At 40.9% G+C, this 24513-nt stretch overlaps 1 protein-coding gene across 1 annotated transcript; it reads left to right on the top strand.

Moving 5' to 3' along the window:
• Positions 1–273: 273 nt before the first annotated feature.
• Positions 274–22600, top strand: gldc (glycine dehydrogenase (decarboxylating)). The gene is given in 26 exon segments (XM_020598225.1): positions 274–1755; positions 1857–1935; positions 4645–4780; positions 5159–5323; positions 5688–5765; positions 5948–6095; positions 6379–6572; positions 6722–6821; positions 7031–7136; positions 7613–7752; positions 8443–8523; positions 8698–8795; positions 9680–9764; positions 9847–9888; positions 9995–10137; positions 11127–11202; positions 13455–13580; positions 16805–16954; positions 17745–17857; positions 18339–18450; positions 18452–18481; positions 18885–18996; positions 19120–19215; positions 19738–19910; positions 20014–20094; positions 22286–22600. Coding segments are annotated over 26 exon segments (3093 nt in total). The 5' UTR covers positions 274–1467; the 3' UTR covers positions 22427–22600.
• Positions 22601–24513: the final 1913 nt, after the last annotated feature.

Genomic DNA, 24513 nt, shown 5'->3' with positions numbered 1-24513 from the left:
CCTTTTAGGCAATATGCTGGTGCCAAAGAGCACAAAGAGCACGGAGCATTAATAATATCAAAACCAGCAGAATATTTTAGGATTTCCTTAATATTAAGTAGCAAATGACAACATTTTGCATAGAAAGGTCATATTTAATCATAATGTTAAGTACAGTACCAGTGTGTTTTTTTTAGCGATGACGTTTTGGGAAACATGGTAAAAAAAAGTCATTTAACATAAAAACGTGTACATTTTATGTAACGATGCACCAGCTCCCACACAAACATGTCTGCTGTTCTCCAAGTGTTGTTCTTCACTGTTACTTTGATATTAAAATCCCCAAAGAGGAAAAACCAAAAGCAGCTAAGGATGATCCAGAGTAAAACTTGTTTTTTTTCCTGTTCTGAATTCTTAATGCCTGACTCATACTTGAAGGCAGCTACAATGCAATAACTGTCAACCATAAATCACTTGGATTACTGGCCTGAATAAAAGCTCAAAGGGGAACAGATGACAAAATAACAACCATAAAAAAGTTTTCTTCTTCTTTCTGGATTAGAAATTGTACTGTTACACATAGAGCAGTAACAAAGGGTACTGTAGAAATGATCATTTGGAGCACTGAAACAAATATCTGAAGTCAGTCTCTGTCTTTTTTCAGGGCTTGTGTCCACATTTGAGCCCTTGAATGATTAATGGCCCACTCAAACACTGACACTGCGCCAGCAAGTCTTCTGTAATTTATGATGAAATTATAACAATTTAAAGACAGATTTTCGCCGGTGGATGCATCACTGTGGCCCAGCGCAGCTTTGACCACTTAGAGGACCTTTGTTGGAAGGATGTCTTGTTGCAAAGAGGTGCAAAACAGCCACAAATTGACCACAGAGAAAGAGACTGGAGATAAACATCTGTGCTGTTTGTTGTCATTTTGTGTCTGTAGGAGGAGTGGGAGGGGCTTTTACATATTATGTGTCCAAGGGTGATGATCATACCATGTTTTCATCACATGTTCCCGTTTTCTTTTTGTAAACAAGCACTGTAGTTAACTAGTCCACTGGGTAAACGCCCAGAAGTGACAGTCTCACGTTGCGCTGTGGCATTTTGTTGTGCACTCACACATTATCTGTGAGCACACCTTGACTTTGGGTAAAGTCTGAGAGCCCTGGTTGATCTTTGAATGTGACCTTTGGTCCTGAACTATCCGTGCACTGATACTTCGGTGTTCCTTCCTTGTCTTGGACTGTGGGCACGTGTGGGAGTTTAGCAGCTGTTTGAGCGGGGCTCGTCACTGCGTCACGCAGCATCTGCGCTCTCATTGGTCCGCTCTTGAGCAATCTCAGTTGTATAAACTGCAGTTTGGAGGAGTTGGTAGACTCATCCGTACGGATTCTGTCTTAGTCTCAGTAGCGGGAAACGGCTGAGTGAGGGGACCAAGAGGCTTAATCAGGTTTCTGCAGACTTGTCTCGAGAAGTGAGTTAGACATGCAGAGCTGTGCCAAGTCCTGGGGAATCTTCTTGGCCAGGTCGGTGAATCCCAGCGCACCGTGCAGGCACTTGAGCGAAAAGAGCCGCGTGGTTTGGAATCTCCAGCGCCGGATCCGAAACGCCGGGGCATCCCTAACAACAGCAGCCGGGGGTCTGCGGACGCCTGCAGCCGTCTCCTCCAGACAGATAGAGACGATATTACCTAGACATGACGATTTTGCAGAGAGGCACATCGGTCCAGGTGAGAGGGAGAAGAGAGAAATGCTGGATGCTTTGGGACTCGAGGTAAGATTTGCAACTTGTAGCAAAACAATGGGAGCAATGTGCCTCCCCCTGTATTCAACCTGATCTCAGCATGAAAGCGTTTACTTTGACCAGTGTAACAGTCAATCGACCAGTTGATCGAAAGCACAGTTCCAGGCTCCATCCGCTTGCAACGGAGTATGAAAATGGATGATCCGATCTGTAAGTTTGCTTACATTTTTATATATTTGTTATTGATGGAGTAACATTTGCATTGTGATATTTAAAAGGCTGCACAGTCAAAGTCGATGCAATGGTTCCAAACCCGATTTAAAATGGTAAAGGTGGTCAAAATGGATGTGAAAACGGGGCGTCTGTCTCACTGGGCTCCAGCTATCGTGCACGGTGAGCTTCTTCCCACAGTAAACGGGCGTTCAGTGAAGCCGAGGGAGCGCCTGAAATGTAGGTTGCGCCTCTGCCGTGCGCCCTGGAGCTCTCTCCCTTGTCAAGTCTTCCTTTGAACATATTTGGAGTTGTTTTTGCAAAACTCGGCGAGCGGCACCAATCTCCTGTTGGGAAGCCGATGCTCATAGGATGGCAACTGGAGTGTAAAGTTAAGCCTTGAGCTCCGGTCCCAAGTCCAGTTCAATCTGGTTACAGCGTTCACATTACATCACAGCCGAGGGGGCTGCCTAATAAGGTGACTTCAGTAGGCTGCCTCTTGCATTGGACCTGCTTGGATGGCTTTTTGTTCTTCTTCTTAAGCAATCCGTGCACATGCCAGCATCAGATACAATCAGTTTAACTAGTTTGTTCTGACTCAGGGGAAATACAAGCTAAAGAAAGAATGATTAGTTGAATTTATCAGAGGAGATTTGTTGCACACATTGAAAGAGATGTAAACATGAGGCTTTAATTGTTGCTATAATCCTCTAAAATCAGCTGCCTCATTGTTGAAAGCTGAATAAATGACTGACTACATAAATAATCAGACTATATTTATGCTTGGAGTGAGGCTTATGTTAGTTTGAACTGCTGTCACTACTTTGAGTGTGTGATGTGCTAAATAAAAAATACAGCAGGGCTGAAATCGGTGTCTGTGTGTTTTCTGCATATCATTGCAGTAAATGCAAACCAATTCAGCTGAAATCTGTTTCATTGTTATGCATTACAAGGCTTATCAGCAGAGAAAATGGGATAAATGCGACTGCAGTTGATCAGTTTTCATTTTTGGTTGGCTTGTCAGGTAAATTCTCAGTTAATGTATGAACCATCTGATCTACGACATCTAAACACAATGAAACATGCCTGATGCAGCAAATGGCCCAAAACCCAAAGAATGTAATTTGCTGTCACATAAGACAAAGAAAAGTAAAATGGCCGCTCAAGCTGGGGAATTAGTCATTTTCCTCCAATTTAAAACATAAAAAAAAAAAAAAAAAAAAATCATAGAAATAATGATATATTTTTAATAAATGCTGACATGCTGTCTTTAAGTGTAACCATAAACTCAGGTCAGTTGACACCAGAAGTCATTCACCTGACATGGTGAGCTTTAACACTCCAGAGAGATCTCTAGAAAAGCCAACATTTAGAAGATGTTATTGTAAAGACACAGAAGTTACTAATCCCCTGGTACTGCAGCGTTTCCATAATAACTAGCCACTGATCTGCCCTTGTGTCAGCCCCTCCTCTGGCTGTCTGGTCTCATAATGCAACGAGCCATGCTGAAGGGACAAACTGGAAACCACACTGGTTTTCTGCTTGTTCAGCTTTGGAGGGCTTTAGTTTGCAAAGCCAGCTAGGGATCCTTTCTTCAACAATACACCTCCTGGATGGTTCTGAATCAGGCTTTTTTGCTGCCCTGTAGAACTCCAGGATCATGGGAAAGCAGCTAAAAAAAAAACACACATACTAATGGTTTGCCCAGAACCTGCTGATAATCTTAATCACTAAACTTTTATGTTCTCTGCTGAATTTGGCTGATTCACCAGTGTGTGTGCTCTTCTGCCTCTTAAAGAATCTGGTAACATCCACTTGTTCCTTCCCACCACTAGAGGTGTCTCTTTCTTTTCTGGAAACGGGAGTAGTCGAGGTTTTGCTTTAGATGGGGGTTATTGCCCATTCCTTGGCGTTGCTAAGCAGCCGTCAAAGCCAGAGGAATCCGAGTCTGGTTGTGCACTGACAGAGTGGCCTTACAGCGGTGGGGAATTAGGCTAAATAACTGGTCATTGGAAAAGAAACACTGTCATCTCATCTTAAGTTTATTAGCTGTCTTTTTCCTTACTGGTGTGATGTTTATTGTCCATCTTATATTGATGGTTATACTGTAAAGGGCTGCAACTAATGATGACACACATTAACCCACACACTATATTCTTGAATAGTTGAGTCAGTAAAACACAAACGCCCATCACAGCATCCTAGAGCAGAATCAGCTTTATTGGCCAGGTGTGACGGACACACGAGGAATTTCACTCTGGTACATCGGCTCTTAATGTGCAAACAGTAAACGAGCATAAGGCTGTGTAATATATAGATTATAAAGACTGAAACAAATGGACTGAGACACAGCTTCTTCCCCAGAGCTGTGAAATCAATCACCCCCCTAACCCCCAGTCACAGACACAACCTCCTCCCCCAATGGACAGACACAGAACACTGGACCTCACACCTCCTCCTAAAGACTGAGATTTGCACTGAGCTGCACCTTATGTTACTACATTCTTGCTGCTGACCTGATTAGGTCCCATACATCCCTTTTTATTTGTTCATATTTTTATATTGACTTATACAGTTGTGTGTTATGTAAATAATGTTTGTCTTTAAGCCAACAGCTGCTGGAAAAAATTTCGCTGTGCTATGCATAATGGCAATAAAGATTCTTGACTTGACTAGTAGAACCATGGTCTCACATTAAATATTTTACAGGCGAGAATGAGGTTCTGGATTCTCTGCAGAAGATTGCATCAAAGAACAAAGTGTGGAGATCCTACATCGGCATGGGCTACTACAACTGCTCAGTACCGCCACCCATCCAGCGTAATCTCCTGGAGAATGCAGGCTGGTGAGTACTCTCTGGATATCTTCCTAGAGGGAGATTTGAAAGTGTTGTGAGCATTTTATTTATTAATTTTTTCTTGAGATACCAACATAGGTTACTAATAAAGCTGGTTGTTTACTCATCTAAAGCTAAAATTGCTGTAGTGCAGAGTACAGTGCCCTTAAGAGGAAGCCATGTGACTCAAGGTTACTTAAAGGATCTTAATTGTGCAATCCACAATATACTTTTCTGCTGAACATGATTTTCCACTCGTGCACATGTTTTCTCCCAAATCCTGGGTTCAGAGGAGTTGCACAATGCATTCCGCTGTCCCATCTCGGCCCGTGAACACCGCCACCTCTATGCTATTGTCAAAACTCACTGTGTGCGCCTTGTTCTCAGGGTGACTCAGTACACACCCTACCAGCCCGAGGTCTCCCAGGGTCGTCTGGAGTCGCTCCTCAACTACCAGACTATGATTTGTGACATCACGGGTATGCCTGTGGCCAACGCCTCCCTGCTTGACGAGGGAACGGCTGCTGCTGAGGCCATGCAGCTCTGCCACAGGTATTTTAAGTTCACCTACTACAGATCACAAACACAAGGTGTGAGGTGGAGGACAATCATTGCTTTGCAAAATGGGATCTAGTTATGAGTTACAGGTAGTTACTGTTACACTTTGGACATAGGTCACATCTAAGCCTCAAGATGAAACAAAGCAAATGCATGCACTGTCAATACATGAACATGCACATATTGCCTGGATAAGTCACCAGAAATGTTCCTCTAGTAAATATAGCAAAATATTTCTGATCCTAGAAGTGAAAAACTGGGTTGAATTGACTTAATTCAACATGTAGTTTGTACGCAGGCCTGAGTCGCAGTTTTTTGGTGATAGAAATCATTCTGACCAGTTGTTTACTTCTCATAGACAGAACAAAAGGAGAACTTTCTATGTTGACCCACGCTGCCATCCTCAGACCATTGCTGTGGTGCAGACCAGAGCCAAGTATGTACTTTACACACACAATCGGTGTATACACTCTCTTATCAAAGCGACACTAGTGAAGCTGTCTTTTAGCTTACGAAACAGTCAGCTTTTATTTTGAAAGTGATCAATGTTTGCACTACTATATAGACATCAGTAATGTCTTTTGCAAAGCAACTTCAGGCTTTGGTGTTCTGTTGCAGCTACATTGGAGTGAAAACCGAGCTGAAGCTTCCTCATGAGATGGACTTCAGTGCAGGGGATGTTAGCGGTATGCTCTTCCAGTATCCAGACACTGATGGCAGGGTGGAGGACTTTACAGCTCTTGTGGACCGTGCACACAAAGGAGGGGTGAGAGAAAGTTCCTACGAAAGTAAAGCGTGTAAAAGTGTCATTTTTAAGCAGCTTTACAAGATGCTGGTTGAAAACAGCTAGCGGGGCTAACTCTTTGCATAATGTCTAAAAATAAATAAATAAATGTAATGAAGACTGAATATATCAAGTCACATTTATTTACCCTTAGACCCTCAAATCTTAAAGTTCTGTGCTAATGATGCAGCTGTACATGACAGCAGAACACAACAGATTAGTCAGAAGTCTTTTTATGACCAAATGCACCACCTTCCCTTTGCAGGCCCTGGCGTGCTGTGCCACAGATCTGCTGGCTCTCTGTGTGCTGCGTTCTCCTGGAGAGTTTGGTGTTGATATCGCACTGGGCAGCTCCCAGAGGTTTGGGGTTCCTCTCTGCTATGGTGGTCCTCATGCTGCCTTCTTTGCTGTTAAAGACAACCTGGTCCGGATGATGCCTGGCAGAATGGTTGGAGTCACTTTGCATGACACAACACTTAACAGTTAGAATATCTTAGGATTTATTTCCTGAGAGGGAAGCTCACTGTATGGTTTTTGAAAATGACAGGGCTTTGTATTAAGGCTACAATATTTCATTCAGAAACTGTTTAAAAAAAGTACTTGTACTTCAGGGACGCAGCTGGAAAGGAAGTGTATCGCCTTGCTTTGCAGACTAGAGAGCAGCACATTCGCAGAGACAAAGCAACCAGCAACATCTGCACTGCACAGGTATGACCAGGCTCACATTTTGTTCACCTGTATCTTGAAATAATCAAAGTGAAGTAAATCGAACCATTATGGGAGAATGTGAGATTTTGTAGTTGTGTGAAACTGTTTTTATTTCTATTGCAACAACAGAATCCTTGTCATGTAGTTAACCGTTTGTGTTTTTCTTTCTTGACCAAATAATACATGTTGATCCATGTTGTTCAACCTAGGCTCTGCTGGCCAATATGGCTGCCATGTATGCATTGTATCATGGCCCTCAGGGACTCAGACACATCGCTGAGAGGACACACAATGCTGCTCTGATCCTTGCAGAAGGTACAATGTGTTTTTGCTTATCAAGCTTTTATTGATGCAGTAGCAGGATATTTTTCTGGATGTAGTCATTTATGACAGTTTATGCATTTTTTTTGAGGAATAATGTTTCCTAATTTTGTGAGCATTTGTCAGTTTAAACTACTACATATGACCTGTTAAATGAATAAATAAATGAGGTATGATATTCTTGTCTCCGATTTTGACAGTGCTATTACATTGTGGTAAAGGTGTATCATCCTTTCACATTTTGTCTATATCTGACATTTTGGACAAACGGTTGAATAAAGGATTGGACAGAAACTGATATGTCATCACAACTACATCATGCACAGCAGTGAAAATGCAAAAAACTATGAGAAATATTTCCCCTTTCCTTCTTTAGTTCTATCCTCCAGAATAGAAGCACATTTCTTCAGGTATGTGTCCATTTACAGAATGCACAGTATGTAATTGTTCACCTCCACACTTTGTTCCAGGTCTAAAGAGAGCAGGACACCGACTACATAGTGAGATGTTCTTCGACACGCTAAAAATCAGCTGCGGAGTGGCGGCTAAAGACATCCTGGATAGAGCTGTGCAGAGGCAGATAAACCTTCGAGTCTACACTGAGGGAGTGGTGAGAATTAAGCATCTTTGAAGCACTGTACTAGCAGTTTAATAGAATTTAAATTCCTTAAAGGATCATACTCAATGGGGTGGACTTCATTTATAAACAGTCTTTTGCCCTTGTTGCAGCACAAAACAGTAATGCCACAAACTGATACATTCATGATGCTGCTGCCACAACTACCGGAGAATCACCAGCATCAACGTACATAACAGCAGCCAAACCCAACGAACACAGGGCGCAGGGAGATTACAGGGAAATGCAGAAGTTGTTGTTAAAAGAAGGGTTTTGTTCATTAATTAAAAGCTAAACTAAATATTTATGACCCTTGCGATGCCTCGGCTGATGCTTAAGGAAGTGGCTACAGTTTTAATTATTGATTCAAGATAAATGGTTGACGTTTGCAGAAACAACTGGCTTCAAAGGACAATCATCTAGTTTGATATCAGTCTTCCAGTACTAATAGGAACCATGTCAATGAGAACCTTGATTTACTTGGCAGATAAAAAACAGTTTGTTTCCCAACATCTGTGACGCTCATCCAAAGCGCCGTTGGCTTTCTGCTCGGTTTTCAGAGGATACTGAATGTAGTTTGAGTAACTGGATCTAATCATCGTTAAATGTGTTTAGGGGGAAAGATGTACATCAGATGTGTACAGTTAAAGTTGAAATGTTTTCTTCTCTGCTTTTCTGCCACAGCTGGGTGTGTCTCTGGATGAGATGGTGACTGAGAAGGACTTGGATGACCTGCTCTGGGTGTTTGGCTGTGAATCTTCAGCAGTACGTTGGTTGATATTTACTCATTGTTGATCCATTATTTATTTGTCATTTAAATCGGCTTCATCTGTAACTTTGTCTCAGAGTTGCATAGTAGTTACTATTATTATGATTATGTCCAGAAACGGCTTCACAGTCGAATGCCACCTGCTTTAATTAGAACTGCTGAATTTTCAGGAGCTGATTGCTGAGAAGATGGGGGGGCGGGTGAAGGGGATCATGGGAAGTCCTTTTAAGAGGACGAGCAAGTACCTCACGCACCAGGTCTTTAACAGGTTGGTATTCTCAGTTAAGCTGCAACGTTGTAGCACATTGACTGTTTTTATGTCTTTATGACATATTTGGATACAAATCTCAGATCAAGGTTTTATTGATTGTCTGGTATTTGCCACGAATACTGTTGGGTTACTTCCATAGTCACTACATTGCATACATGTCTGTTTTTTCACATTTTTCAATAGAAATTGGACACGAAGCTGCCCTTGCTACTTATATGAATCAGTTTTGTGACATAACAGATAAATCTGCTTCAAAACATTTTAAGTTCCCTCTTATTTTTGTTATGGTTACACATTGAAATCAGTATATGATATAAATTTTCTCACAGTAGTCGTGTAAATAGTTCCATGCTGCACTCTTTTCCATTTTGCTGCTCCTGGTAGGCGTTGCCACAATGGACTCATCTGTCTCCTTGCATATGGAAACCAGCGGCTGGGTATGGTGCATTGGCTGAGAAGTGAACCCAGCCCACACGCATGGGAGGCGAGATGGCCCCGTGCTGTGTAAAGATAACAATAAAACATCCATAATGCCAACACAATCCTCTCTGCTGGCAAAATTGTATATTTTATTAGTGCCCTAACAACTGCCTGGTATCAGAGCTTCTAATGTCCAAGTTCTCAGTTTGTTTGACATAATTATTGAGACTTGCAGCACATTGCAAAATTTCTTGGCACTAAAAGTGAGAATGCTTTAAAAATGTTGTGAAATTTTCGTTGATACAAAGTACAGTAAACTGGGGGGGGACTCATCAAAACCATTTGATTTTGAAAGAGCACATTCTCACAGATACGCGTCCAGTTTCTGGAGAACCTCCCATCAGAGGATAATGTGCGCTCAGCTAAACCAACTTCTTTCTGATTTTAATCCTTGTCCACAGTTATCACTCTGAAACCAACATTGTACGATACATGAAGCGTCTGGAGAACAAGGATATCTCCCTGGTGCACAGCATGATACCACTGGTTAGTCCTCCCTGCAGTCAAACAAGACATTCATATCATGTTATGTGAGAGTTCTTTGGTGGTTAAATGCGGTCTTCCTCAGGGCTCCTGCACCATGAAGCTAAACAGCTCTTCAGAGCTCATGGTGAGTAAATGCATAACTTGTATCTTTACATATTCTCAGAACTAACGTGAATTAGTTTTGAAAAGATGCGTTCTGTCTGGCTCAGTGCTGTCCTCTACTTCTTTAGCCATTCACCTGGAGGGAGTTTGCCAACATCCACCCCTTTGTACCTCTGGATCAGGCTGAGGGCTATCAGAAACTTTTCAGGCAGCTGGAGAAGGATCTCTGTGAGGTGACAGGCTACGACAAGATCTCCTTCCAGCCAAACAGGTAAGACTCACCTTGGCTGCTGTATAAATTTGCATATTCTAGCATCCAGGTCTGCACTTGAAGGCTGCTCTGAAATGTTTTTGATAAAGGAAGACTGATTTTAAATTTCCCTTTGCAGGCAGTTTCCAAGAATAGGGTATCAAACACTGATTAGTTTCCTCAGAACAGGCTTTAGAAGCGCCATCAGACCTATAGCAAGCTGTCACATCATTAGAATTAATGTTCTATACTGCTGGGAAACTGAAAAATGTGATCACAATAATTCTAGGCCATATTGTCCCTGCTGATTTCCCATCATATTTTCATACTCTGAACAGTAGGATTGTGAGCCAGGTATTCAGTTGAGTGTGTGTGTGGTATTAAAGGTCCTAATGAACCTTGCCCAAACCTTGAAGAAGCCTTACAGCCTATTGTACAGAGAAAGGATTTCCTACCAAATCAATGGTGCGTCATTAACCTATTATACGAGAACATCTCTAGACTAGTTACAGTTGGCTGTTCAAGCCTGATCTGTCTCGTATAATAAACAGTACAGTACGTGTTTATTGGTTAACAAGAGACTGAGGATGTATGAAAAGTTGAAATGAGGCCTTTATTAGGAGTGAAAAACAGGAGTGGACACTTGCCAAAATTAAAATGGTTAATCAAAGGCACAGGAAAACGGATTAGATTTTCCCTCATGCCTGAGACTTTATAGTTGGTTTCAGTCAGTGTCCAGTAGTGAACTCTTAAGAATTTTATGCTTTTATATATTTCAGGTCTCAGCTGATAAAGCACATCTGCCATCTATCACTGCTTATCAGTAGGTTAATGACTAGAGCACTGTGTGACATTGACCCAGACAGTTAACATGTAGCTGGTTTTTCATCCCATGTGTCTGTCCCCTTTTGGTAATGTCTGCAGATTGGTCTTTGAACTGTGCTGAGGTTAGAATGAACTGTAGGGGTGTGGGTAGTACATGACCATGGTGTGTTTGCTTTGTCTTCCAGTGGTGCTCAGGGAGAATATGCTGGCCTGGCTGCCATAAAAGCCTACCTGAACTCAAAGGGAGAGAGCTCAAGAAGTGTAAGTGTGCTGCTATAGAGAGATGAGGGGGGAAAAAGTCGTATTGGACTCGTACCAAACCAATGCAAATCATGTTGATCTTCACAGGACCTAATCCTGTACATAGCACATTTTGGTTTGATCCAATTCTTTTACCCAACAAGTTTCACTGCAGCAAACAGGAAAAGGGATGTAAGGATCTAAGTCATGTTCACTTCAGCAATGTAGAGCAAAATATATTTAGAGTAGTTAAACATTATGGGGAAAACGGCACACTGACTTGCTTTCTTGATAAGTTAATGCCACTTATGTCCGTGCATTAAATTCATAGTCAGGAGCCAGGTTAGTTAAACATGGCATAAAGACTGTCAGAAGTGAAGAGGCTACTTCCCAAAATGTAGTGTTATCACTGACTTCCCCGACATATGCCCCACACCTAAAGAGGCTTAAAGGATGTCAAACTGAAGCTCCTGAAAATACTGTATGATGCTTCAGCTGGTGTCCAAACCTAATTAAAAATAAAACTTTAACCCTTATAATGTGCTTCCTAAAGCAATAATTTCATTGCTATTCTTAGACAGTGTTTTTATTATTGGTTACTGGGCTGATATGAGAAGATGATTTATGACTAGTAGTTTCTACTAAAGCAGGTTAATAAAGAGCATTGGTACATAAACCACACAGTGTACAACAAGGTTTTACTGTTCCCAGGCTGCAACAGGTCACTTTGACTTCACAGATTGATAGATATTCCTTCAGTATCCAGACATGCTGAGGTTGAGAACAGGGCAAGATAAGGCTCCCTGAAGAACAATCCAGCAACACTTGCCATCTAGAGGATAGCTTTCTTTTTACATAGGTGGGTTTTGTCATGCCTTTTGCATTAAGATGCTTAAAATATTTATCACACTTTATAAATTGGTTTTGGAGGATACCACAGTGATCTGACCTCTAATGGGTTAACTAGGGTTCTGTTCTACCTGTGGACCAAATATGGCTTCACCTAGATCCGTTACCAGACACACCCCTTTTCCTCGCTAGTTTCAGAATGTGATTGGCCTAAAACCACATGACCATATACCCAACCCACCCATGTGTGCATGCCTTATTGGCTGGCAAGCGTGTATGTATATGAGCATGTTCCGTTTAAAACTTTTAATCTTTGCTTTCTGACCCGGATGAAACCACAAGCTGAAACACCTGGATCTAACAAGAAAACCTTATGCTGCAGGTGTTGCTGGAGTTTTGTCATCTTCAAATTATTTTCCTCCTGTCTCTGTGCACTTTGGCAGTAGGTGAAGCTGTGTGAGAAATTCCTACTCTGAGATAAGACACCCCTCAGATTAAAGACTGGCTGACTCGAGTAGGCTGTAATTTGTTTTTAATGCTCCCTTGTGAGTACATCTTAGACAGCGGTCTGATCCTTTGAAGCAGTCAAGGTCCAAACTGACAGTTTGTGCAAATGAACAAGCTGAAAACCCCATGATCCCACCATGGGCCACCTGCTTTCAAGATTCCATATTAGGAGATTTGAGACTGTAAACTGCAAGTCACTGGTGTTGCAGGCTCAGCAGTGTTTTCTCGGTCACTTGGCAGTGTTACCCAACACACAGGTCCAAGTGCCACAGTTTCTCTGCATGACTAAGTTGCAAAATTTCAAAAGTGTCAGCCTAATAAGGGATAAAAGTCAATTTAATGAGGTGTGTGGAGGTTACACATGAGTGCCAGCGGTGGGTGTTGGCCAGATTCTGCCAAAAAAGAGTTGTAGAATAGCATTTTACCCTACAGACTAAGCTCTGCAGAATGGAAACTGTACAGAATGGACATCAGAATGTTAAGATTTTTATCATAACCAAACCTTTTCTTTTTCATAGCATGAAGGATATATTAGACCTGCAATAAGACATATTTTGCAAGCTCAGGCACTGTCTTAGTTATTTACCCAACAGTATATCTAGTATACTGGTAAAGGGAGGCCAAGCCACCACCAGTCTAAAATGTCTGTCCATGACTTTAGGTTTCCTTTGTTAGATTCAAAGTGGTGAATTCCAATTATATTCACCTCTTGTAGGCAGAAGCAAGTTGGTCACAGTTAGTCCTCACAAATCCTTTGGTTTTGAAATATCAGTGTCCTGTCTTAATTTGACAATATTTTATTGTGCTGTTCTTGGACATGAAGAGTATTCAGGCTTCGTATGCACATCTTTGTTGATCATCCAGGCGTTTCACTCATGCTCTGTCCTGTTACATTGATATTTCTTGTTTCATTCCAGGTCTGTCTGATCCCCAAATCAGCCCATGGCACCAACCCAGCAAGTGCTCAGATGGCAGGAATGAAGGTTCAGGTGGTGGAGGTGGACAAAGATGGTAACATTGACCTGGCACACCTTAAAGCTCTGGTAAGACCTGCAGTGTGGCTCTCCACTGGTTTGACACGAGTTATGATTTCATTGATCTGCACAGGACAACATTGTTGATGGGTGACGAAGAGGTGCATCCCAGTTCTCTTAACTGATCATTCCTTACTTCTCAACCCTTTCTTGACCCAGAAGTTGTACCGCTGCACCATCTTCTAGGATGTTTCAGTTCTCTTGCTGATGTTGGGAGGAGTGAGGAGGCTGCTTAGACAAGACATGAGTGAGAGACCATCCTTTGTGGAAGTCTTTTATGGACTGACGCACCTGTTTATCACTTAGTGATTGTATGCTTCAGGTTAGGGAGTGGAGGAAAGGATATCTCATGTCTCAAGATATTTTTGGTTTCTTTTTCCATGCATGTGTGAGGGACTTGGATGCAAGGAAAAGACAAGTGAGGGAAATGTGGATACAGGTAAAGGAATTGAGATGTACCCTTTGTTGTCCTCAGCACTCAGCATGACTTTTGTAAATGCTGCTATGCTAACACTGATTGATATGCAAGGCTATAGCAATGGAACTAGTACTGTATTACAGTGACATGGTCATCACACGGGTCATATTGTTTGAATGGACATTTGAAAACAATACACTTCCTTAACTTGGGTTTTGGCTAACTGTGTAATGAATTTAAAAAAATGTTTGAGTAAGAAATAATGATTAAAGGGGTACTCCTGTGATTTTTTTTGTGTGTCAAAGTCTGTTGACAGGTGTTGGGACGTTCTACTGCATATGTGAAAACAAAGTTGCGTAAAAGCTTTTATTCCTCCAGAAGGAGCTACAGTATTGTTGAAAATAATAGCAGTACAATGTGACTAACCAGAATAATCCAGGTTTTTAGTATATTTTTTATTGCTACATGGCAAACAAGTTACCAGTAGGTGCAGTAGATTCTCAGAAAGCAAACAAGACCCAGCATTCATGATATGCACGCTCTTAAGGCTGTGCAATTGGGCAATTAGTTGAAAGGGGTGTGTTAAAAAAATAGCAGTGTGGCATTCAATCAGTGAGGTCATCAATTTTGTGAAATAACAGGTGTGAATCAGGTGGCCCCTATTTAAGGATGAAGCCAGCACTTGTTGAACATGCATTTGAAAGCCTGAGGAAAATGGGTCGTTCAAGACATTGTTCAGAAGAACAGCGTACTTTGATTAAAAAGTTGATTGGAGAGGGGAAAACCTATAAAGAGGTGCAAAAAATTATAGGCTGTTCAGCTAAAATGATCTCCAATGCCTTAAAATGGAGAGCAAAACCAGAGAGACGTGGAAGAAAACGGAAGACAACCATCAAAATGGATCGAAGAATAACCAGAATGGCAAAGGCCCAGCCAATGATCAGCTCCAGGATGATCAAAGACAGTCTGGAGTTACCTGTAAGTACTGTGACAGTTAGAAGACGTCTGTGTGAAGCTAATCTATTTTCAAGAATCCCCCGCAAAGTCCCTCTGTTAAAAAAAAGGCACGTGCAGAAGAGGTTACAATTTGCCAAAGAACACGTCAACTGGCCTAAAGAGAAATGGAGGAACATTTTGTGGACTGATGAGAGTAAAATTGTTCTTTTTGGGTCCAAGGGCTACAGACAGTTTGTGAGACGACCCCCAAACTCTGAATTCAAGCCACAGTACACAGTGAAGACAGTGAAGCATGGTGGTGCAAGCATCATGATATGGGCATGTTTCTCCTACTATGGTGTTGGGCCTATTTATCGCATACCAGGGATCATGGATCAGTTTGCATATGTCAAAATACTTGAAGAGGTCATGTTGCCTTATGCTGAAGAGGACATGCCCTTGAAATGGTTGTTTCAACAAGACAATGACCCCAAACACACTAGTAAACGAGCAAAGTCTTGGTTCCAAACCAACAAAATTAATGTTATGGAGTGGCCAGCCCAATCCCCGGACCTTAATCCAATCGAGAACTTGTGGGGTGATATCAAAAATGCTGTTTCTGAAGCAAAACCAAGAAATGTAAATGAATTGTGGAATGTTGTTAAAGAATCATGGAGTGTAATAACAGCTGAAAGGTGCCACAAGTTGGTTGACTCCATGCCACACAGATGTGAAGCAGTTATAACAAACTGTGGTCATACAACTAAATATTAGTTTAGTGATTCACAGGATTGCTAAATCCTAGAAACAAAAACGTTTGTACAACATAGTTTTGTGTTTGTACAGTCAACGGCAGACACTGCTATTTTTTTGAACACACCCCTTTCAACTAATTGCCCAATTTCACAGCCTTAAGAGCGTGCATATCATGAATGCTGGGTCTTGTTTGCTTTCTGAGAATCTACTGCACCTACTGGTAACTTGTTTGCCATGTAGCAATAAAAAATATACTAAAAACCTGGATTATTCTGGTTAGTCACATTGTACTGCTATTATTTTGAGCAATACTGTACTTGGTGTACGTCTAAACCTGCAGCATAATGTTGTATAAAGCAGCTTTGTCAATTCTGAGAATATCATAACCCTGATGATATCACCAGGATCATCTCAGGTTGTGGTTGAGACTTCACCTCTTTAGCAGAGAGTCTGTGTTATGAGTTTGAAACTAATCCTTTGCAGATAATTGTAACAGCAGGTGAACCAAAGACGGTCTGAGACTATTCTCCATAATTTTCTACTACAGTTTGGTTTTGACTAGGATTGTGGTGAAATGTAGTGAGGACAGAAAAATCAGCATTGAATTCAAATTAAATGATTAATTAGCAATCATAGGATGAAGCTGTATTGAGAGAACATTTCTTACATTTATCACATGACAATTCCGGGTCAGATTTTCCTCAATCATAAGACTTGCAATATGTTTTTTAAAGACTTTTGTTAAGGCATTTTTTATTGTTAAAAAATCAACAGTACTCTAGCTATACACAGATGAGGTGTCTAATTAAAAGAAAAGCAAGTCTCTGAACTCCAATGAAGGGATGAGCACCGTTCTTCCAAAAGATATCCTTTCATGTGGTGGTTTGATAATTGAGGTGGAGACGCCGTCTGATACGTCAGTCAGAAATGTTGAACTGGGTTGGAATGTGGTGATTGAAGGCTGTAACATGCGAGTTGTATTGTTTTCATACTCATCAGACCCCACGTGTCCTATGGACAGAGGTGTTGTCAGCCTGGAAGAGACCACTTTTTTTTTTTTTTTTGGCGTTTCCTTTGTCATCCGTGTGTATGTAATAAAGTAAGCAGTTGTATTTATCTACAGGTGAATAAACACAAGGCGAGTCTGGCAGCCATGATGATTACCTACCCATCGACCTTTGGTGTGTTTGAGGAGCATATCCAAGATATATGTGATCTTATCCATGAGAACGGTGGCCAGGTGTACCTGGATGGGGCCAACATGAATGCGCAGGTGAGAGGAGAAACGGCAGTGTCACATTTTTAAGTGGAAATCCCAAAACCTGAACTCTGCCTATGGAAAGTAAAATATTACTTGGTAAAACTGCAGGCTAATAGGAAAAAAGGTTTCTAGATGTGGTTTATGTTGGAACTATACAGTATAACATTTGGGCTCTGTGATATGATTGGTTTTTACGCCAAAACTACAACCCCAAATCAGAAAAAGTTGGGACTGTATGTTAAAACTGATGATTTGTAAATCTTCTGTGTCCTGTATTACATTGAAAACAATACAGCAGCACATTATTTGATGTGACGCGTCATCAACTTTATTCTTTGTTCAAAACAAACACTCGCTTCAATTCTGATGCCTGCAACACATTCACAAAAAGAAACGAAACGCTGGAACAGTAAAGTGTTTACCACGGTGTGACGTTGCTCCTCTTCTTCACAACACTTAAAGAATGCAACACAGGACACAGATGACTTACAAGTGACGATATTTTGATTTTACATACCATCCCGACTTTTTCTGATTTGGGGTTGTCCCTCTGCAAACTTCCTCCTGTTTTACTGGTAATAGCCAGTGACACAACAGTTTAGTTATTGGGCAGATGAAACAGAATCTGAGATCACTTTAGATATTCAAATTATTCTCAGATTTTTGTGCATCTTATTACCTCCCTAGCATCTACAGCAATGAAATGCTGTGGAGCTGTTCAAGAAAGTCGGTGGTTTCAGTGAGTAGAGGTCTGCTCTTGGGAGCAGGAAGTTGCACTTCCTTCCTTGCTCTTTTTTTCCAGGTGGGTCTTTGCCGTCCTGGAGATTACGGCTCTGATGTGTCTCATCTCAACCTACATAAGACCTTCTGCATCCCTCATGGTGGAGGAGGACCTGGCATGGGACCCATTGGAGTGTAAGACAGAATATAAAATGTTAAAGGTGTCGTATGCTGTAAAACCCCTTAAGGCAAATTTGTGATCATTTGCTTCCCTCTTTGGGCTGTGAGTTGAATTTAAGTTAACTTGTGCATGTGCACTTCAACATTTCTATCAGTCTTCCACTACAAATGTTGGAAACATCTTTGGGTTTAGTTGAATCGTGTGTGTGCTCTATCTATGCACACACCTGCATTTTTACTGCACAGGCAGGTGACAACCAGCAAAAAGCTTGGCTGTAAATGTTTAACTTTAACATTAAATATTCATCATTAAACAGTAACAAAAAACAGAAGTCGGGGGGGGGGGGGAGAATCTTATTATTGATCAGGACTGTGGACCACCCAGCTGTTGTAACTGTTCACGTGGGACTCTGGCACTCACAGAAACAAGCTGATTGACAGATTTTTAAGGCTTTCAAGCTTTGTGTACTCATGTCATCCATCTCTTCTTCATCAGGAAGGCCCACCTTGCCCCTTTCCTGCCGAGCCACCCGGTGGTTCCAATGCAGCCGATCAACACCGGTAGCTCGCTGGGCACCATCAGCGCCGCCCCCTGGGGCTCCAGCGCCCATCCTGCCAATCTCGTGGGTTTACATCAAGGTCAGCACAGCTCATCTATGATAGCAGTGACACTGTTCTGATACCAAATGTTGTCAAAACTTTGCCAAACATATGATGGACACAGGAGCATACATTAGTAAAATAACAGTGAGAGTAAAAGACTTGAAAGCAGGAACAAAGGGGAAGCTCCGGGATTTATTCAAGAGCTGTCTGTGTCCAAACAGGGATTTCTTTTCAAATTGTTATATAGATATTCTGGAAAATCGTTTTGGCTGACTGTGCGAGTCTGAGCATAAATATAATACCTCAGGAAAAAATTTAAATATTGTTTTGCCAGATGTCTGAATTATTACACAAATAATTTCTTCAGTGGCAGTTTTGACAATGTTCCATTTGATCAGTGACAAGTACTCCTGACATCATTCCTGTGGTCTATCTTTAGATGATGGGATCCCAAGGACTGCTTCATGCTACAGAGGTGGCCATCCTCAATGCTAACTACATGGCCAAGAGGCTGGAAGGCCACTATAAGATTCTCTACAGAGGCAGGAAAGGTAGAGCTGTGAAAGTTGTATTTTTCTCCATGTATGTTCCAGAATGTCTATCAGTTTTCAACAATATTAAACAGCATAATCAGCTTTATCACATTTAAAATTTCCATTTTGTTGTCTGAACAGGTTTTGTAGCGCATGAGTTCATTCTGGATGTGAGACCATACAAGAAGACTGCTAATATCGAGGCCGTCGACATAGCCAAGAGGCTGCAAGATTATGGTAGGTAAAATTATGCACATCTATAATGCAAAATACACCGAATGGCCACTGTATTAGGAACACTTGGGCAATGCAATACAGCAGCTTAGCCATAAGATCCTTTTTAATGTGTATAATGTTTTTGTTAAATGATTTAGGTTGTAGTTAGTGGTGATGATGCATTATATTCAGAGGTGTTTCTAATCTATGGGGGGAAAAATAGTCCCAGTCAGTGGATCTAAATACAGGGTTAAGACAAATGCTGCTCAATATAATGTTGTCCAGTTCAACACCATCTTTTACTATGACTTTAGTAATAAACACAGATGAATTTGCACATTTCTGACACTGTCAACAAAAACTAGATACTGAATGTAAGTTTATAGCTGAGCTGTTGACTTGGAATAAATTGTACCTAATAAAGTGGCCAGAGTCTATACAGGATCATACCTTTTTTGGGTCCATATAACCAATAAAAATCAGTTGTTTCAGGCTTTTTTTTTTTTTTTTTTTTTTCCCCTCTTCTTCTTCTCTGGTGTCCAGGTTTCCACGCCCCCACCATGTCCTGGCCTGTGCCTGGAACCCTTATGATTGAGCCCACTGAGTCAGAGGACAAGGCTGAGATGGACCGATTCTGCGACTCCCTCCTTGCCATCCGTCAGGAGATTGCCGACATTGAGGAGGGAAGGATGGACTCCCGCATCAACCCACTCAAGGTGTGCCACTGGCTTAAATAGTCTCATTAAAGTTACAAGATGGCTGATGTAAACCTGAGACATCTACCATCTGAGGTCCTTACGGGGTTGTCTCTACTTGCAGATGGCCCCTCACTCTTTAGCCTGCATCTCATCATCCACCTGGGACAGACCTTACTCCAGGGAGTTTGCTGCTTTCCCCTTGGTGAGTGTCCTCATCTCTGACTTCATTGCACACTCCCTGCTACAACACTTCTTTAGTGCTTTAGATAGATGTATTGCCCCCCAGTGGTGAGTAGTCAGACAGAATCCTGTCAAATGTATAAATTGTTTTATTATCGTCATAGTTAAAGGGGGTGTTGTACTGCACTATATTATGTTCAGTTGTTCCTAATATTCCGACCCTCTCATGTAACTGGGAGGACAAAAATAGACACCTGAATATAATGTAGTACCGTACAACACCACCTTCAACTATGACCTCAATAATAAACATGTTGCTGAATTTATACGTTTGACAGTTTCGCCAAAAAACATTTTGAGCTTCATAAACACAAATGTTAAGTGCTGCATTGAATTGTACAGGTGTATCTAATAAAGTGGCCAGTATGTGTAGTCCTTCTGGCAGTAGTAGTCAAAGGCTGATTAGCCATTTGCTCTATCTGCTGGACAGTTAAAGAACGAACATTTCAGAAACAAAATATCACGGGTTTCACAAAACTAGAGCTAAAACAATTAGTCAAATAACAGAAAATTAAACAGGAAAAATTTTATTGTGATTTACTTCAAGTGGGAATGTTAACGTATGTGCTGGTTCCAGCTTCTTGAATTTGACAATTAGTGTCTTATTGTTTTATATCAGTCTGCATTAAATATTTTTAGTCTGTCAAACAAGACATTTCAAGATGTCACACTGAACTCTGGGAAACAGACCTTTCCCATAGTTTTCAGACATCATATAGGAAAAATAAAATAAAAAAACTAAAAAAATAACTTTAAAGTTAAAGAAGGGCATAGCATTCACAAAATAAAAAATGAGGCCTTTATCTTATGAGATTCTGAGATCATTTCTTGTAATTAAGAGAACGCAGGGGTTGGAATGCTGCAGAATTTGCCCGAAAATAATCAGGTTTTAGCAAATTATTTCATATAAAAGATAATTGGTGATAATTGTCAGTACATGCAATAGTACATACCAAACATGAAGTCTTAATAACCAATTCATCATACTTAGTGTTCCAAAACATAAATACAGGCTAAAATGGGCTTCAGAGTTGCTGCCTACAGTGTAACTTACTATCTACATGCACTGAGTTGGAAAGTTTCAGAATCTGCTTAAGAAACACTGGGTTTTTAAGATTTCTCCAATATTAACATAATTCTGTCAGTACATACAATAGCACATAGCAAAAATGAAGTGTTAACAGGTAACCCAGTGTACCTGGTGTTCCACAGCCTAAACAATGTAGCCTAGGCTAAAAATGGCACCCACATGATATAAATGGCAACATTGCATAGCCTACTTCCTGTTTGTTGTCAACATATCTGTTCACACCAGTGATGACTATTAACACAGTGTTTTCTCATAACTGCAATCCAGAGATCAGGATCCTGTAATATGCTGAGTTATGGTTGCCATTTAAGAAGACAAGGATAGGATTAATTGTCAAGATCCTAAAGGCTATTAGTTTAGGTTATCTATAAAATGAGTGCAAAAAATGTTTTCGCAAAGTAATATGGAAAATGCCAATTATGTGAACAGATCATCCTTTTACAGGAAACAACCAGTGTAATGTTGCCATAGATACGAGTTACTGTGGGCTGCAGCCTACATTTGTTTGGAACATTAAGAACACTTGGTTAACTATTAAGTTTGTTTTTGCTATTGTATGTACTGAAATGGTTACATTAATACTAAAGAAATCCTTAAAAAAAAAAAAACAAAGTTTCACAAGCAAGTTCTGAAGCTTTCCATCTCCTGCTCAGTACATGTAGGCAGTAACTTTGAGGCCTAGCCTTGTTTACATTTTGGAACACTATACTAGTAATGGTTTCACTTGTACTATTGGATGTACTGACAACTATCACTGAATTACTTTTGATATTTGGGGGGAAAAAAAACATTAAAATGTGATCATTTTCAGTTCTTCAGTGTTTCAACCCCTGCATTATCATAATTATAATCTCCAAACTAGGAAAAAAAAACATCATTTTGAACTCTAGTCATTATTACACGATCCTCCAGTTTTTCTTTAGCGAATGCAATGTGCTTCCACAGAGATGAATTGTTAGTTGGAGTTGTGGACAAACCAAAGGCCAACTAGAATGAATGATTGCACTGTCACATTAAGTTCCTGTCACTAATTTGTTCTTTAATCCACCTTTTTACATCACAGCCCTTCATAAGGCCAGAGACCAAATTCTGGCCAAGCATCTCGAGGATTGACGACATCTACGGTGACCAGCACCTGGTGTGCACTTGCCCGCCCATGGAGGTCTACGAGTCTCGATACGAGGAGAACAGAGCCTCTTCATAGATGCTCTCTCTGGCCCAGTCCCAGTGGGCCTAAACTCTGAAACTTCAGACGCCTCTTCGTTCAGCGTTAACATGAGCTCAAGGGTGTAAGGCAGGCGTGGCCAATTCCAGTCCTCGAGGGTCGCTGGAAGCTGGAAGATACCAATTCACTTTATCTTTCCTCACTCCACTTTCATCTAAGATGGTATCTTCTAGCTTCTGACTGGCTGAACGCAGCAGGTCAGGCAGGGATAGTTGGAAAACAAGCAGGACAGCGGCCCTCAAGGACTGGAATTGGCTACCCCTGGTGTAAGGGCTACTTTCTGGAATTGCATTAGCTGCATTGACATGCTCTGCTGCTACTGTTTTGTCTGTTTTTGATGATTTCTCTGGTTTTGAAGATTAGCTCTGTGAAACGTGGTGAATTCCCTCAAATAGAGAACCCTCAAACACTTGCCAATTTCATACTGAAACAGCTTGACTTACAAGTGGTTGTCAAAGTCTGTGAGGCGGCATTGGGACTTGGCTCTGTTCGACTGCACAGGGAGTCGGGGCGTTTTCCCCCTACTTGAGCTCTAATGGACTAATGGTGTGACTTTCCAAGTCTACAACATCTACAAGTCTGCTTGGTGCCTCTATTGCAAAATAGCTACCTTGACTTTCCCCAAACACCTGACAAAATACAGGAGAGTATATATATTTTTTTTTTTTGTAGGGCTGTCCCGAACAGCAGTTTTTAGGCTTCGGAGCTTTGCTAGTATTAGTCAGCTACTATGCCCACAATCTGTTCTCCAGATTGTGCTGCAGCTTAAACGTACCTCTTTGCCCATCTGGCAAAGGAAAGTTTTTATATAATGTAACAAATGACCATTTGCGTGTACAAGCCCGCATTCGATTTGAATACTAAAACTGAATTTATGTACCCAATATCAGATAGGCTAGACCTAGACCTTCGTTAATACACATCAATTGTATGAAGTGTTTTTATGTATCATTTGTTGGCTGCATAGAAGATAAGTCTCCATGTTAATTTTAACTGAAGTGTTTTTTTATAATCTAACCTGTCTGTAGTAAACATTCTTTAACATTGTACATGTCCTGTGTCCGACTACAGGGGATCTAACAACACTGCTGCCTATTTTCAGTTTCAGACAATCTTCACCAGATCTTTTAACCAAAATCTAGATTAGGCTTTTTGGTCAAATTCTATCTTATGTAGGGGGTTGAGCTGAAACAATTAGTGATTTTATAGTTGCCTACTTAAAATTCTTCAAGCAAAACAGTCATTAGCCTGCATGTCTTACTTTGTGAGGATTTCCAGCTTTTGTTTGTTTAAATGATCATGAACTGAATATCTGAGTTTTGGACTGTTGAACAAAACAAGTGATTCACTAGACATTTTGTAGCTCAATCAAATAAATTGCTAATGAAAATAAGTGAATGTTTCAGTCCTGCTTTGTGATATTACTATGGCTGAAACTACATTTATTAAGTGAATGTTTCTCAGTCATTTGGTCCATCAGTTTCCAAGCTAATTTAAATCACTTGCCTGACCACCAGTCCAAAACTCAAAGATATTGTTAGGTTTCACTTGAGAAGCTGGAACCAGTGGATCCTTGGCATTTGTGCCTCAAAGATAAAGTAAGTAACTGTCTAAGCTCTAACAAAGTGTAACTGAAACAAACTGAGCTGGATTTCAAAATCAGGCTGTATAACTGTACTTAAAACTCTTGAGTAGCACATACCTGAGAGACTTAAAAAGATGCCTCCGTAATCTCATCTTGGCATTAGTTTCATGCTGTGCTGGGCAACAGGCTGTTTGGGCTCCACTCTGGGAAAGCTGAAGATAGAGGTGAAGGAAATTAGGTTGATGTAGTTAAAAACAAATCAGTTCAGTGATTCATTCTCATCCTGCTCCAATGCTACAAGAACTGGTGACGAGTAATATACCTTGTATACTGAGACAAAACATATGGCTGACTTTCATGAATCGGGTAAAACAGGTTCAGAAGAAACAAACTTAAGCCTATTTCACTCTGCTTTGAATATATTTTCCAAGGAAGACAAAAAGTGCAGCGGGCAACAGGTACTACAGTACCAAGTTACACA

This window comes from Monopterus albus, unplaced genomic scaffold, assembly GCF_001952655.1.
Source record: "Monopterus albus unplaced genomic scaffold, M_albus_1.0 scaffold37.1, whole genome shotgun sequence".
NCBI classification, from domain to species: Eukaryota; Metazoa; Chordata; class Actinopteri; order Synbranchiformes; family Synbranchidae; genus Monopterus; species Monopterus albus.
This window is presented reverse-complemented; position numbering and strand designations above follow the sequence as displayed.